At 37.9% G+C, this 14,694-nt stretch overlaps 1 protein-coding gene across 1 annotated transcript; it reads left to right on the forward strand.

Annotated features, from left to right (window-relative positions):
* Positions 1–671: 671 nt before the first annotated feature.
* On the forward strand, positions 672–13,717 carry LOC103703619 (U3 ribonucleoprotein (Utp) family protein). The gene is made up of 11 exons (XM_008786528.6): positions 672–2,130; positions 2,216–2,348; positions 2,432–2,877; positions 6,591–6,812; positions 7,055–7,378; positions 10,922–11,266; positions 11,346–11,426; positions 11,505–11,588; positions 11,665–12,036; positions 12,654–12,785; positions 13,498–13,717. The coding sequence occupies exons 1-11, from the start codon at positions 1,798–1,800 to the stop codon at positions 13,633–13,635; spliced, it is 2,610 nt and encodes an 869-aa protein (XP_008784750.4). The 5' UTR covers positions 672–1,797; the 3' UTR covers positions 13,636–13,717.
* Positions 13,718–14,694: the final 977 nt, after the last annotated feature.

Consider the following 14,694-nt stretch of genomic DNA (forward strand, 5'->3'; position numbering starts at 1 on the left):
ATAGCATGGAATCAAAGGCCTTCTATCCATTCCAAGACACAAAAAAGCCCCTTCTATATAAATGTATAGTTTTATGGACTTTGGTGGAAATCCCATTTCTTCTCTTTTTTTATAGACACAAAGGGCTTTTTTGGAATTTAAATTAAGCTGCTAACCGTTTTGTATTCATGTCGGAGTGGTTTTAGGGCTTGGCACTCGAGAGCATCTTTCCAACCGTGATCCCTCCCTTCCTTGCACATATCCATTTTCACTAGTGGTGCAAATGGGTTGGGTCAGATCGGATCTTGAGTGGCCCCGACCCAACTGGTTTCTTGTTCGGGTCCTAATTTTGGACCCAGACCCAACCCAATAGAAGATTGGGTCAAGTCGGGTCCATGACCACATTTTTTTGTCCCAACGGATCATTCAGGTCGAGTCGAGTCTATGTATAACTCAGTTCCAACTCAAAAAATTCGGGTTCAGTTTGGGTCCGGGTCAGATCTGTTTGTTCGGGTCCGGCTCATCAATTTTTAAAAAACTCGTTGAGTCCCAAAACTAATATGATCCACATAAACAACGCGTGCTTTTCCCTCATGGCAATGGTCCACAATTAATTTCAAAAGGCCCACATGACCTCATGGGCTGATTCTCCAGTCTTTATACATGGATCCTTTGACAGCCTCGACTCTCTCAGAGTATTGGAACCGCATTCTCTCATTAGCTCAAACACCTCCATGTCCATCGAAACTAAAATCGTAAATACCTTCTTCATTTAGCCATTTTGTCAAACATGCAGCATACGCCAAAATCATTTGGATTTCTTCAAGTGCGCGGAGAGAAGGTTCGGGAATCATCAAGGTGCATAGGTTCATGAGCTTGACGACCTCTCTCACCTTGGCTTGCTTGTAGCGAGTGCTGAGACCGACGATGCGGTGGACCCACACTTCATCCGCTCAGGTCGGTGAAAATTGGATCCTCTTTTAAATTTCTTACGAATCTTGTCTTGTCTCCTTGTGTGATTTTAGCTCTGCTGGTAGATATTAAAGAATCTCTTCTGCTCTCACTCTCATTGTTACTTTTCTTGATTCAAACCCATCTCCCATCCTTCGCTTCCTTGCAACCTGTCCTAATATTCCTCCCTCTTTTGGCTCCGAATCCCAAATCCTAAATCGTTGAATCCAATTCATTGCGCACTCCCAACTAGTCTCCTTTGAAATCTCGTCCCAAGATTCAATTCTGCCAGTCGGATTCTCTTGCCAGTGGATTGGTTCTTTCCCTTTGTTCAGCTTCTTCGAGGATCTCTCGTTGTTGGAGAACGTGTCAGGCCCAAATAACTTTAGTTGTTTGGTTTGCATCGCCTGCGGGCTCAAATAATTTTACAAATTTGAGTCGGATCGAGTTGGTACGGATTGTAGGATTGGATATCCAAAATTATTCAAAATTTAAATAGATTGGATCGGGTCAAGTCTGAATTTAAATATAAGTCTGAATTTAATAAAATAGATTTAATTTTAGAATTCGATTCGATTCTACGGGTTCTCTAAAATAAATTGGGTTGGGTCTAAGTTAGTCGGGCATGGATCAGCCCAACCGATTTGCAGCCTTAATTCCCACCCCGCCGGTCTCTTGCCCTAGCCGCGAGGGGGTCGGCTGTGGTTCCGTCCGAGTCCCCTAAGTAAAAGCTGCCGACCCGACCCCGACCCCGACCCCCTCTCCCAAACTCTATAGCAGCCCCAACCCCCCCTCTCGCAAACTCTACCGCAACCCCGAGCCCCTCCTCTCCCGAACTCTACCGCAACCCCCTCTCCCAAACTCTTCATGGGGAAGAAGGATGGCAGAAAAGAGGGGAGGCAGAAAGGATCGGGTCCCCAGCGCAACCCCCTCCTTTCCCAAAAGGCCATAGGGAAAAAAGGCAGAAAAGAGGGGAGGAAGAAAGGATCTGGTCCTCACCTCCCTTCTTCCTTCCGCAAAGAAATCGATCTCTTAAACCCTAACCCTAAATCTCCTGAGTCTGGATCCGATGGAGGAGTGGGAGATGTCAGGGAGGACGTATATGAGTACGAAGAGCCGCTCCCCCAAGAGGAATCGAAAAAGAACCGGCGGTTCGACTCTGTGGAGAACTATGAGTACGAGTTCCCGGCAGAGTTCGAGGTTTGCCCCTATATATATGCTGTAAAATTTGACCTGAAAGTTGCCTCAATTTATAAAAAACCGGATTTTTTTTTTCTGGTTGTAGGACGAGGACGTGCCTTCGGATGATGAGGAGGATGAGGATATCCCGTCGGACAAGTCGGATGAAGAGGAGGAACGTGATAGACATCTGAGGATGCTGCAGGGGATCACCGGCATGCCCGGCGAGGCATTTGAAGGTAAGCTCCAGCTCCAATTCCAATTTCAATGAATTTAAGGGGAGAAAAGATCGATTTCTAGATAGAAATTTAATTTTTAATAGGTAAGGAAAAGAAGAAGGCGGTTTTAGTGGACTTTCAAGGGGATGTGGGTGATGAGCAGATCAGCATCCACGATCTTTTGGACCCTCTTCATGACAAGCCTGGGTACAGCAAGCTTAGGAGGAGATTGGATCACCTGGAAATGAAGCAGATGCCCCTTCAGGCCCCACTTTCGAAGGTGGCGAGGGAGAAGCTGGAGAGGAAGGTGGCCTACGAGCATTCAAAGAAGGACATCACTAAGTGGGAGCCGTTGGTGAAGAGGAACAGAGAGGCCCCTACTCTGTATTTTGATGAGGATGTGAATTTGGGCTTCTCAACTGTCGGAGCTATTGCTTCTAAGTTTGAACCAAGGACAGAGTTTGAGAAGAAGATGGCTTTGCTGGTCCAGGATCCAAAAGTTATGGAGGCCCATGAGAAAGATGGTTCAAGACTTCTCGAGTTAAACAAGGTATCTATATCACTTGACAATTTTTTGGTTTGCAAGTTTTTGTGAATATAGTTAGTGAGAAGTGCAGGAGCAAAGGAGGAATGTAGGCAAAAGATATTTTTGCATGTAACTTTGCCTTCTGAATCCAAAGGTAGCCGCCTCTATATTTCACCCTTCATTCAATTAAAAATGCCACTTGGTCTATTTAGTTATTCCTTCTTGCGGCTATACTAATTTATTCTTTTCATAGATTGAAAGAGGGTGGTGTTTCACTTTACACTCATGAGCATTGAGCACCGGAATTTGAATGTTATAAATTAAATAAAACACAAAAATATTTCTTCCTTTTCTGCAAGGATGGAGAGACGTGTCATAACCAACTCCACTCCCCCTGTCATTAATATGCTTGCTTAGTTTCTTCATGCAAAAACATCTGTTGTCATCAAAATGGATGGTAACCCACTCCCCCAAGAATTATGAAGGCGATGACCCTTGTACACTTGTATGGATGATATAATGTTGATTAATGTAACAAATAGCGGTACTTCCAAGTGGAAGTTATTATATCAAAATAAGAATTGACCTTTGTTGAATAAATTGACAAAAGTGTAGCCCAATCATGATTGAGCCAAGAATTAGCACTATATGACTATCGTTCAGTGCATATAAAAAAATGTGCCAAGTGGGATGTAGATATTTGGATATAGTTAGAGTACAGTGGCTAAGGCACTATGTGAGAAAATAATTATAATAATGGTGAAGCAGATAACAATTATGGGGCAAAGTACTAGATGATATTTTGCGGTTTGCTGTTTAGGATGACCAAGTTTTCTTATGGAGGTTGATATGTGGTTCATTGGGGAATAATAGGCTTAGACAAGATTTAAGTATCACATGCTAGTGCTTTGCATGCTTGCTGGCTTGGCATGTGTATATTACATTCCCTGCTGTGCCAGTGCTTGGCATGCATTGGCATGACAGCACCCATTAACATGCAACTGCATTATGTGCTGGAAACCTGGACAGTTATGGATATCACTTTAATGCTTGTTCAAATGAGTTTACTACTGGAACATTAAACATTAGGACACAGGGACAAGTTGGTATCTGAAAACTGATGGTTTGGCCATATGAATCTCTTGCATTCAAATCCATGTGGATGTTTGGAGATGGATGGTAGAAATCCTAGGAGGATAGGAGCTGTGAGAGAATATCTGTAAATTCTGGTGCTGATTTGAGATACAGGTAGATGAAAAATGTCTTCATAGATATAGTTTAGCTGAATATAATTGCTATGGTTTATGGATGTAGTCTAACAATCTATTTTGCTTGCATACTAGTCTGGATGTCATTGCTGAACATTGGCATAGGGTGTTGGATTAGTATCTTGTATGCATAACTTGAAATGGATATTAAAACAAAAAAATGTTTATAAAAAATATTACAGTGGATTCTTGGAGATAGATCACATGCAACCTGCAGATATTTTTCATTTGGTAAGCCTAGAAAATACGCAGATGAAATGTTTCAATGGGTCTTATTCAACTTTCCTTCTATTGCTTGAAGGAATATAATGGTTTTTGAGTCATAGAGGTATGGAAGGACAAAGGTACTGTTATAATATTCTTTTCATTTTTTTTTCCTTGACAAACCATCCTAGCAGGACTCTAAATCTCTTCTTCTCCTTATGGGTTCCTTATTGTTAGGAATGCAACCAGATCAGGCCTTCAGCAAATATATCTCAAACTTTATCCCATTATGCCATGAATCTGGATCTTAGTCTCAGATTTAAGTTACCCGAAAAATGGATTCAATGGGCTCCACGTTGGGGCTGGACAGTGTGTTGATTGCATACTAATTCTGGGCATGTGCGTCGCTAGGTGATGGCAAACATTGATGATGGTGATCATGTTAGAGGAAGCATTGATAGTCTCCCACTTTAGCCATGCACTCCTATTTCTTTCCCTTAAGCAAGAGATAAAGGAAGGATTATTTGAAAGTCATCAAATTTTTCAAAATATTGCTGAATTGCTTACAAATCATAGTTAAGTAAAAGAGGTCATTCACAAACTGTCATCAGAATACTTGACATAAGTGAAAGTGTTTATACATTTAACCAACTTCAAAAAATTACTGGAAAATTTTACAAATAATTTTGAGTGTGATACTTCAAGTCGAATATGATGTCAGGCTTATATTTTATCTATAAATATTAACATTTCAATATTGTTTTAGAAAATTTACAGAATCTCTGCCTTTTCAATCAAGCATTGCTCTATTTGTCTTGTTAGATAATTATGACTTTTATCTTATAAAATAAAGATACTGTATTGAAAGTTTTGTTTAGCTTCATACATAGTGGCTTAGCTAGCAAAGGTTTTATGAATGATAAGTAGTTTTTATTTGCATAATTAGTCAATCTGTACAAGTGTGATCCACCAAAGAACAGAAGCTGTATCCATAAAATCTGTTGCTGTTCATATACTATCCTGGAAATTTCTCGGGTTAGACTGGATTGTATTTGGATATAAGTCTGCATGGAGCCCTAGAAAAAGTTATCAGCTGTAAGCATCATAGCAGCTGATGAATGCTTCTCATTGCATCCAAAATGCAGTTCCATGCATACCTTTACATTTCCTAGGAGCCCGTGCTAATTTCAGCCCCACATTTTGGCATTTACAAATGCATGCCAACATAAATCTTAATATTTCATGAGCTACTTGGTTGTTCTGAAAGAGAGCACCTTCCTACATCTGAGATGCAGTCTTAGATATAACCAATTGGATCAAGCATGCTTCAGGAGAAGACTTCACTTCAAAATTGTACTCCAAAATTGTACTCTTGTAGCTTTTTTTTTAGTTCTTTGCCTTATTTGTGGTTAAAAAAACTTGAATATATTGGAGTCAGCCAGTTGACCAAAACGAATACATGGTAGATGACTTCATGGTACACTATGACAAACTTGGTTGGTAATGCATTATGATCATTTTGAACCAGATTCATTAGACTTTGGGGAATCACATAACTTTGCACTAGGTCAAAAATAAATGCATGAAGCATGGCCATGGACACGGGATATGCATAAGGCATGATACATAAAAGCCAATACGACAAATCTTGAAAAAATTGGATATGAGATGTTTATCATAGGGTAATGCATATATATGTAACTTTTACCTATATATGTAAAAAGCATTCCTAAAGCTTAGTGGGCTACGAGAATAACATACTACATATTTTATACGATAGTATCTTCCATGAATTGATCATTAATCATCATTGAATTCCATACATCTCAGTCCATACTCTAATTTCAACACCATAAACTCCTAGAATTACTATTGACCATTAAAAGGTTAACATTCATAAAAAAATAAAGAACAAAGGCTCCCTCTCATTCTTAGAGGTACGAAGGAAGTATCTCGAGCATACTCAAGAAGTATTTGGAGCGTCTTTTTAGTTTCGAAAAACAGGATGCTTAATATAAGTATCAGACATGTATCATAGAAGTATCTGATGAGTCTTGGTATCTGATATGTTTGGCACAAAAATGGCATGCGGTTTGAAGTATCTATACTTACGTTAGGTCCGTTTTCATTGTTAATTATAGTTATGGATGCATAACGAATGGTTTCCATTAACTAGACTTGTAGATTTTGTGAAATTATTTTATAGGTACCATCTGACTTCATATGATAGGATTTGAATGTATCTGATTGCTGATGCTTCTGCAGATCTCTGTTGAAGATGTGAAAGACCACCAGAATCGTCTTGCCAAAATGCGCAGCCTTCTTTTCCGTCATGAGATGAAGGCGAAACATGTTAAGAAAATTAAATCCAAGACATATCATCGTATTTTGAAGAAAGAGAAACTGAAGGCAGCATCAGCTGAAATGCAGATGGATCCTGAAGCTGCTAAAGATTATGCTATGAAACAGGAATTCAAACGCGCAGAGGTGATAACACTTCTTTGCTATTTTGGGTGCTTGTTTACTTTATCTTATAAAATTCTTCTCTGTAGAAGATAAATGATTCGTCACCACTACCACCACCGCCACCACCACAAACTCCGCCATCATATTCACCATCACCAGCATCATCATCATCATCATCATCATCACTGTCATCATCATCATCACTGTCATCATCATCATCATGTTTTCATTTGTAAGCTCATTTCCTTACAAAATTTATACAGGAACGTATGACTTTGAAGCATAAAAACAACTCAAAATGGGCAAGGCGTATCTTACAACGTGGATTAGAAGTACAAGATGAGGGCACTCGAGCTGCTATAGCTGACCAACTTCACAAACATGAACTTTTAACTAGAAAAGTAAATTCCATGAAAGATGCTAGCAGTAGCGATGACAGTAGTGATGAAGATTCTGAAGATCTCTCACCTAGAACAAGCACTGAACGGGCTTCCAAGCTTCTAAACCGGGCAAAAGAGAAGACAGCTAATGTCATGGAAGAGGAGGATGAGATACCAAAATCAGGAGTCTTTGCACTGCCTTTCATGGTAGGTTTGAAGAATTTATATGAATGCCATCAATATTCTTTTGTGTTATGATTTTATATTCCTGTTTTTGTTGGACACGTGATGAAGTTAAAATCCAAAATTTATGCCACATGTCAATTACTCTACTATTGTAGATCAAATTTTCTAGTCAATCATTTGCTTTCTTTTCAATGGATTTTGATGGTCTATTTGTGTTGTTTTATTTTTATCTACAAATAATGCCACCTTCCTCCTTGATGGTACTGCCGCCGTTTCTGTATTTGTCGTCATCATTGGTTGAGGAACCAGTAGGAAGTATGAGAGATTTATCAAACTACTGTATTGACATGGATAAGGATCTTAGACACCAGAATCTTCCAATAATTTGAACTCTGCAAATTTGGGAGCCAAAAATTTATTGCTTTTGTTGAACCATATCTCCATTCTCCATAACCCTCATATCACAGATTGGTACATCTTATTTATGATTCATTGATGCTAGCTAACCACTTATACATTACAATATCTTCTTAACATGAATTTTATTGGCTTATATATACAAAATACTACACTATTAGCATGGATATACATTGGGCATTGATTGTAGCAATATTTTCTTGTTTATTGAACTCATGTATTGTTGAAAAAGGTCACCAGTCATTGGTTTTGTGATTTCTGCCTCACTATTGCATATTATGCAGCGGAGGAGGAGTTGCTTTCTAATAATTCACAATCTTCTTCCTATCTTCTTAACCATTTCAACCTAAATAGTAGCTTGACTTGCCACAATTGCAACATACAGCTCAACATACAGGATGGAAATGATAGAATTTGATTTGGATTCAGTATACCAGTTTCTGGAGAAAGTACAAAATTTAAATTTTTTTTTCAAATTTTGTAGAAAACTAAGAATGGGGCACTCAAGATAAAAAAAAAATTGAAGGATTGTATTGTTTCAAACTTTATGATAGATGGGGGATAGAAGTTGTAGATCAATTTTTTTTTTTTTTTTTTGGTGGTTAATAGAAGAGAGAGAGAGAGAGAGGGGGGAAGGTACCAGCCCACCCGCGTAGCAGCCCCCACTGGGCCCCCCTTCCACTAGAGAATGTTCGATATAGGTCGCAGGTTTTGCGTGCCTTCCCCGACCCGTGGGCTCACCGCTTTGCATGTGGGTACGTTATCCCAGCGCCACTTTGGTACAGATGGAAGGAAAGCATATCCGCCAACGAGCTGTCCGGACGTGGGGCATCCAGTCCCCTAATTTAATCGACGCCCGCGCATTTCGAATCCGGACAACTCGAGTGGAATTATCGCCCCCTTACCACCAGGTTACAACCTTGGTGGCAAATTTTTTAGAATTATTTCTTTACAAGCTTTCCATCTTGAATATCTTTTTTTTTTTTGTTTGACTCTACTGGTCTACTTTCAAAGTATTGCGCAATAATTGTATGATAGGCCAAGACATATATGAATAGCTATATCATTGTTCACATGACAGCTTGTCATATCATTTAAACAAATATCATGCGTCTTTGCTTGTTCGTGGATTTTTTTTGGGGGGAGGGAGTGCAATATATGGTTCTATAGGCACACGCTTCAGTATTGATGGCATGGTCTAGTATGCTTTTGGTTACTGGTGTAACTTAATGAATAATAATCTACTCTTTGACCACTCTAAAGAAACAGAATCACTAATGCAGTTGTGATGAAATTCCTATTAACCTAGTGCATGAAGTGAGAGCCGTGTTTGAGTAATGTAGCCTAAATTCTTACCAACTTCCAAGAATATGACATAATAGATATTAGTAATTAATGAAAATATTATTTTTTATTATGCATAGATTAGATCATCTCTGTGGAACTGTTGTTGCATCCACCAAATTCACAAATCATGAAAACATTGTATTGCATCAAGAACCTAATGTTTGCAAATGGGGACTATCATACTTAGTTTCTCACCTTCCAATATCCGTTTATGATGTCACATTGAAGGAAGCAATGAATTTCACATCATTCCTCTTGCCTAAAAACAGGACCATGATCATTGTTTGATCTAGTTTCAGTTTGTGGGAATTGGATCTTGATTTGCTGCTGCATCTTGTATTCAAGGTGCCTTGTCATTGAATTAAAGACATTATTTTCCTTCATATGCTTCTCATGCTGTTATCTTCATTCAACATCATGCAAATAGCAATGATGAGCCTTTGGCAGCTTATAGGCAACAGTAAATGTTATTGATTTTTGTTGCATATGAAGTTTCTTTTTTGGATTTATTTAATAGATTTCTTTGAATTGATGGTTCAGGACCCTGCCATTAGCACTTATTGAAAAATTAGTACGAGGTCATCTAGAGATTACACATGCACATGCATTTGCGCACTTGATTCTGATTCTATGTTGGGAGTTGTTCCAGACTTCAGGGAGTTGGAACTTACTGTAGCATGTGGATGGTTGACACTTAGTAGCTGGAATCTTCCACCTAGGCTAATGCGCCCGCTTCGGAATCTTCCAAATATCTCAACCATGCTCCTGCTTCCTAAGTGCATCTTTATTTCAAGTGTTTTTAAAATATCTGCTTCACTGTATTTGCACCTACACCAGCTCCCAATTCAGGCAAATAAGAGTTGATATCCAGTTGCTTAAGTGTGTCATGCTAAACACTCACGTGATGATTTAAATGTGGTCTACTGTGGGTACCAAGTAGAGAGATGATGAGGCTATTGCATATGAGAGTGTGACATGGTTGAGTTGGAAAAGTCTCTTAGTCCTGATGCTACTATACAAGAGACCTGGATTCAAGTCCCGCCTTCACTACAATTTGTGATCTCAATGAATTATCAATAGGTGTTGTCTATCTTCTTTTCAAACCACTTGTGTACGAACTGCTGAGTTTGGTCTATGGTTGGACCAACAATATATTGATATCAAAGGCTAATCATAGGGATTTTAAACCCCAAGTCTACTGCATTATCTCTCTACATTAGTATCTGGAGGTTTTCCTCCGAGCCTACTATTTCTAGATGTACAGTATCAGTTATTTTCCTTCGAACAGAGAACTTAGCTCCTTATTTCAATTTGGAAAGATCGTACCTTCAAGTGGTGATGCTTGAAATGTTGGGATGAAGTTTCCAGCAAATGCATTAGAGAAAAACTTGCCAGGATGCTTTGAGTGGTGTGGATGATCTAACTGAGATGGTGTTGTGGGTATATTGGAATTCTTCCTATAGTGTGGTGTCGGACCTGTTTTTAAGGGGTCTATTGTTCACCCAGGAGTTGCTTTTAAGCATTGTTTCATTGATTATGCCTCTGACACTGATTATGTCACACTTTTCAATTTTTTCTTGGATTCCATCTTCCTGGCATGATATTATTTTTCTTTCTTCAAAATTCTAGTATGTTGATTTCTTTAACCATGTTTAATTCATTAATGTCCAGGAATCACTAATTATGTCACAACTTTCAAATTTTTCTTGGATTCCATCTTCTTGGCATGATATTATTTTTCTTTCCTCAAAAATCTAGTATGCTGATTTCCTTAACCATGTTTAATTCATTAATATCCAGGAACGTGGTCTAAAAAAGCGACAGGAGGCAGCTTATGAAGAAGCTCGCCTTGCTCTTCAAGAGTATGATAAAGCTCTGAGGCAGCTTGAGGATGATGATGAGACAGAAGGCACAAAGTTAGCAAAAGTTAGTGGTAGAAAAGTTTTTGGGGGTGCTAAAAAGCAGCCTCAAGGATCTAATAAGAGAATGAGTTCAGATAATGTTGGCACTAGTGATAGTGAAGATGACGTTGAAGCCACTGAACATGAGGAAGTTGGGCTTGGAGTAAATAGCGAGTCACAGGAAGTACAGGTTGGATCTTCTCTCCGTGATGAATCTGAAATGGGTCAGGATGCTGTATTTAAGGTAATTTCAAGCACTTCCTCTTGAGAATAGTTTCTTTTTGGATTGATTATTGTGCAGTCATTATGAAGTTCTGTGGCAGAGTTTCGATGGCATTATCAAAAACCCTGGTCCAAAGACAACATATGAAGTTGCGATATTTGCTTCAAATTCCTGGAAAAAGGTTATTTTTATTTGAACAAGTTCTCTTTTCAGAAACCCTTTATTATCATTTTTATTGATCTGCTGATGTTGTGAGCAGATGACATGTGAAAATGCAGTAAATAGCACTGCTGCACAGGCCAAGGCCGTTGAGAATCCTCCCATTCCCGCTCAGGATATCAAGGTATGTCCTGCTACTTTGTTGAGTATCTAAGTTTCAATTTGGTTGGTGGCCTTATACTTTGCTTGCTTGATTCCAGGAAACGGATCAGAACAGTGATTCAGATTCTGATGAGGAGATGGTGGATGGGTTCCTGTCGTCTAATGCAAAAACCGATTATGAACTTCCTTCTCAAGCTGACCTTATACACCGTGCTTTTGCTGGTGATGATGTGGAGGCCGAGTTTGAGAAGGACAAAATGGAGCTACTTAATGAGGAGAACCCTGAACCCGAAAAACCAGTTCTGGTTCCTGGATGGGGACAATGGACTTACGTCCAACAGAAGAGAGGCATGCCTTCTTGGATGATAGAAGAACATAACAATGCCAAGAGGAAGAGGGAAGAAGCCCTAAAGAAGAGGAAGGATGCAAAGCTCAAACATGTTATTATTTCAGAGAAAACTGATAAGAAGGTATGAACCATTTGATCAAGCCTTCTCGCTTTTTTGCACTTGTAGTTGTTTTGGGAAGAATCCAGACTTATAAATCAATAACTCTGTCGAAGCTGTAGCATGCTTGTCTTTGTTGTCCCTATTGCTATATCTTTCCATGCATCACTATTTTATTGAGATTTAGGTAATGATGCTATATTTTACAACTGTGACTGAATTCTATTTAGTGGAGAAACTATTGTGAAAACCTGTAACTATTGAGCTGCTTCTGCTGTTGTTATCGCCATTTCTAGCTGTTTGCGAATGATTTTGCTGTTTATAGCAGGTTTGTCAAGCTTTGAAACCTTTAAGTGTATGCTGAAAATATTTTTTAGAGCATGTGTAGTAGGATACAATTGACATCCATTGTCCCTATTATATAGCTAGTTAGACATGATGATTATTAGAGAATTGACGAGATGATAATAATTGCCGCTGCGATGTTATAACAACAAAATTTATTTAAAAAGTGATCATTATGGGCTTGTGTATGTGTCTATGGGAAATCGATGCGGTTACTTCATTTTTCTGTAAATGTTATTTTGCATTGACATCATGTTGTGTCTATAGTTAATATAAATCTTTTTCCATGGTTGCAGGCTGAAAAACTTCTCGCAAAGAATTTGCCCCGTCCTTATACATCAAAAGAAGCTTATGAGCAGAGCATCCGTATGCCGATTGGTCCTGACTATAACCCAGCAATATCAGTTAGAGCACTTAATCGGCCTGAGGTGAGTATCATCAGCTGGTTAGCAATTTTGGCATATTTAGGTTATTAATTCTAAAAAGAAGAAAAGGAAAGTTGGAGTAGTTTATGATAGATGAGCAAATCTTTGACATGCTTAATGACTAAAGCAGACTAAACTTATTGAACTAAGTAAAACTTTATTTTCAAACAGAGAAAATTTCATCCACAGTGAAGTGATATTTTTTGATTTTTATATACACGTGTTTCTTACTTAAATATTGCCTGGATTTTATTAAGTGGCTTTTTAAGTTCCAATATCCTGAGTTCCAATATCCTGGACTAAGTGATTAATTTTTCAGAAAATTTGCATCCTGCCCTTTTTAAGAGGAAAGTAGTATCGACACTTTATATGTCAATAAATTAGGCTACAAGTTGCTGTGATTGGATAAGGTGAAACTTGGTTTAGCATGTTCCTTTGGAAATTGCCATGATATCTTTTGATGTCCAAGGTAAAAACGAATAAATCAGACATTTTAGGCTCAGACCAAAGACCGAAGAACTTTGCCTGTTCATACCACATGCAGCAAAATTATGTTACTTTGGCCAAGTCTTCCACACTAATATAAATCATGGAAGTATTAGGTATTTAATTCCTAAAGTTATTTTTGGAGATCTATAAATAAATCCTATGTTTTTTTGTTGAAAAATATCAAAATTCTTAATTGATTGGATTTATTTACACTGGTGCCATGTAGGTTGTCAAGAGAGCTGGGATTATTATAAAGCCAATCCAGTTTGAGGAGGTAGATCCCTATGACAAGCTGGAGGAACCCAAAAGGAAGGCAAATAAAACAATATCTGCCGGATTTCCATCTTCCAAGAAGAGGAAATGAAATGAGATATATTTTAATTTTATTTATTTAAGATCATGAACTTGGACAAAATATTTGTAGTGTAGTCAAAATTTTGAAGTCAGACCTCTACACAATTGCACATGTTTTGAAAATCGTGTAGATTTATAAAATCCTAACTCCAAATTTTGGACTAAAAAAATTAGAAAAAAATGTAGAAAAATTTTAAGCAAATTTTTAATGTAATATGCACTTTTCTTTAGGTTGCTTGATCAAGAATATAGGCTGGTATATCATCATACTAGGGGCTAAGGTTTTTTATGGGGGGGTGTCAACGGAAAAAAGATAAGAATTGCAAATTGGAAAAGTTTTTTTTTTTTACTTCTCCCAATTCTTTTAAAGAAACAGCCTGGATGTCGGCCCAAGTGGTCTGTAACTCAGTAATAGTTGACTTCAAGATGTATGAAAAAGTAAAAACTATGGTTGTTTAGGCATTTTGATAAAATTAACAAGTGGCAAACTTGAAATTTGAGAAAAAGAAATGCAGAAATATTTGCTGAAATTTTAAGAGAATAATAAGGGTGGTAAAATAAAATATATCAATAAACACAAAACACAGTGCAGGGCCATATATTTACATGTATAAGCATAGGTGATGAATTGTATGTGAAACTATAAACCATTGTAATTATCTGAAAATAAAATATTTTAGCCAATGAAGTTCCTTATTATTAATTCCTTATAAAATGGAACATCCCTGACTTTGAGGGAGCTGGACATCAAATGGCTATATTATACCATTTTATGACATGACAACTGCTCTTTGAGACCACTATAGTTAAACACCTTAATTACCACCAAAACCAATTCTTAGGAGAGCATGGATTATAGCAAACCAAACCTGGTCACGGCCTAATTTCGTGGAAAGCCTTTGGGTAGATGTATGCCAAAGTTACAAAGACGATAGCAAATCGAAAGTTTAAAACTAATATTAAATTATTAATAGGCATGTGTAGGCCTTGTTCAATGACTAAAAGTCACATTTTACTACAAAGTGCCTTTTTTTCCCTCTTCTTATTTTTTATGATAATTTTTCTTTGA

The sequence above is a fragment of the Phoenix dactylifera genome, chromosome 8 (assembly GCF_051530095.1).
Source record: "Phoenix dactylifera cultivar Ajwa chromosome 8, Ajwa_hap1_PhDact_Kaust_v1.1, whole genome shotgun sequence".
Classification (NCBI taxonomy): Eukaryota; Viridiplantae; Streptophyta; class Magnoliopsida; order Arecales; family Arecaceae; genus Phoenix; species Phoenix dactylifera.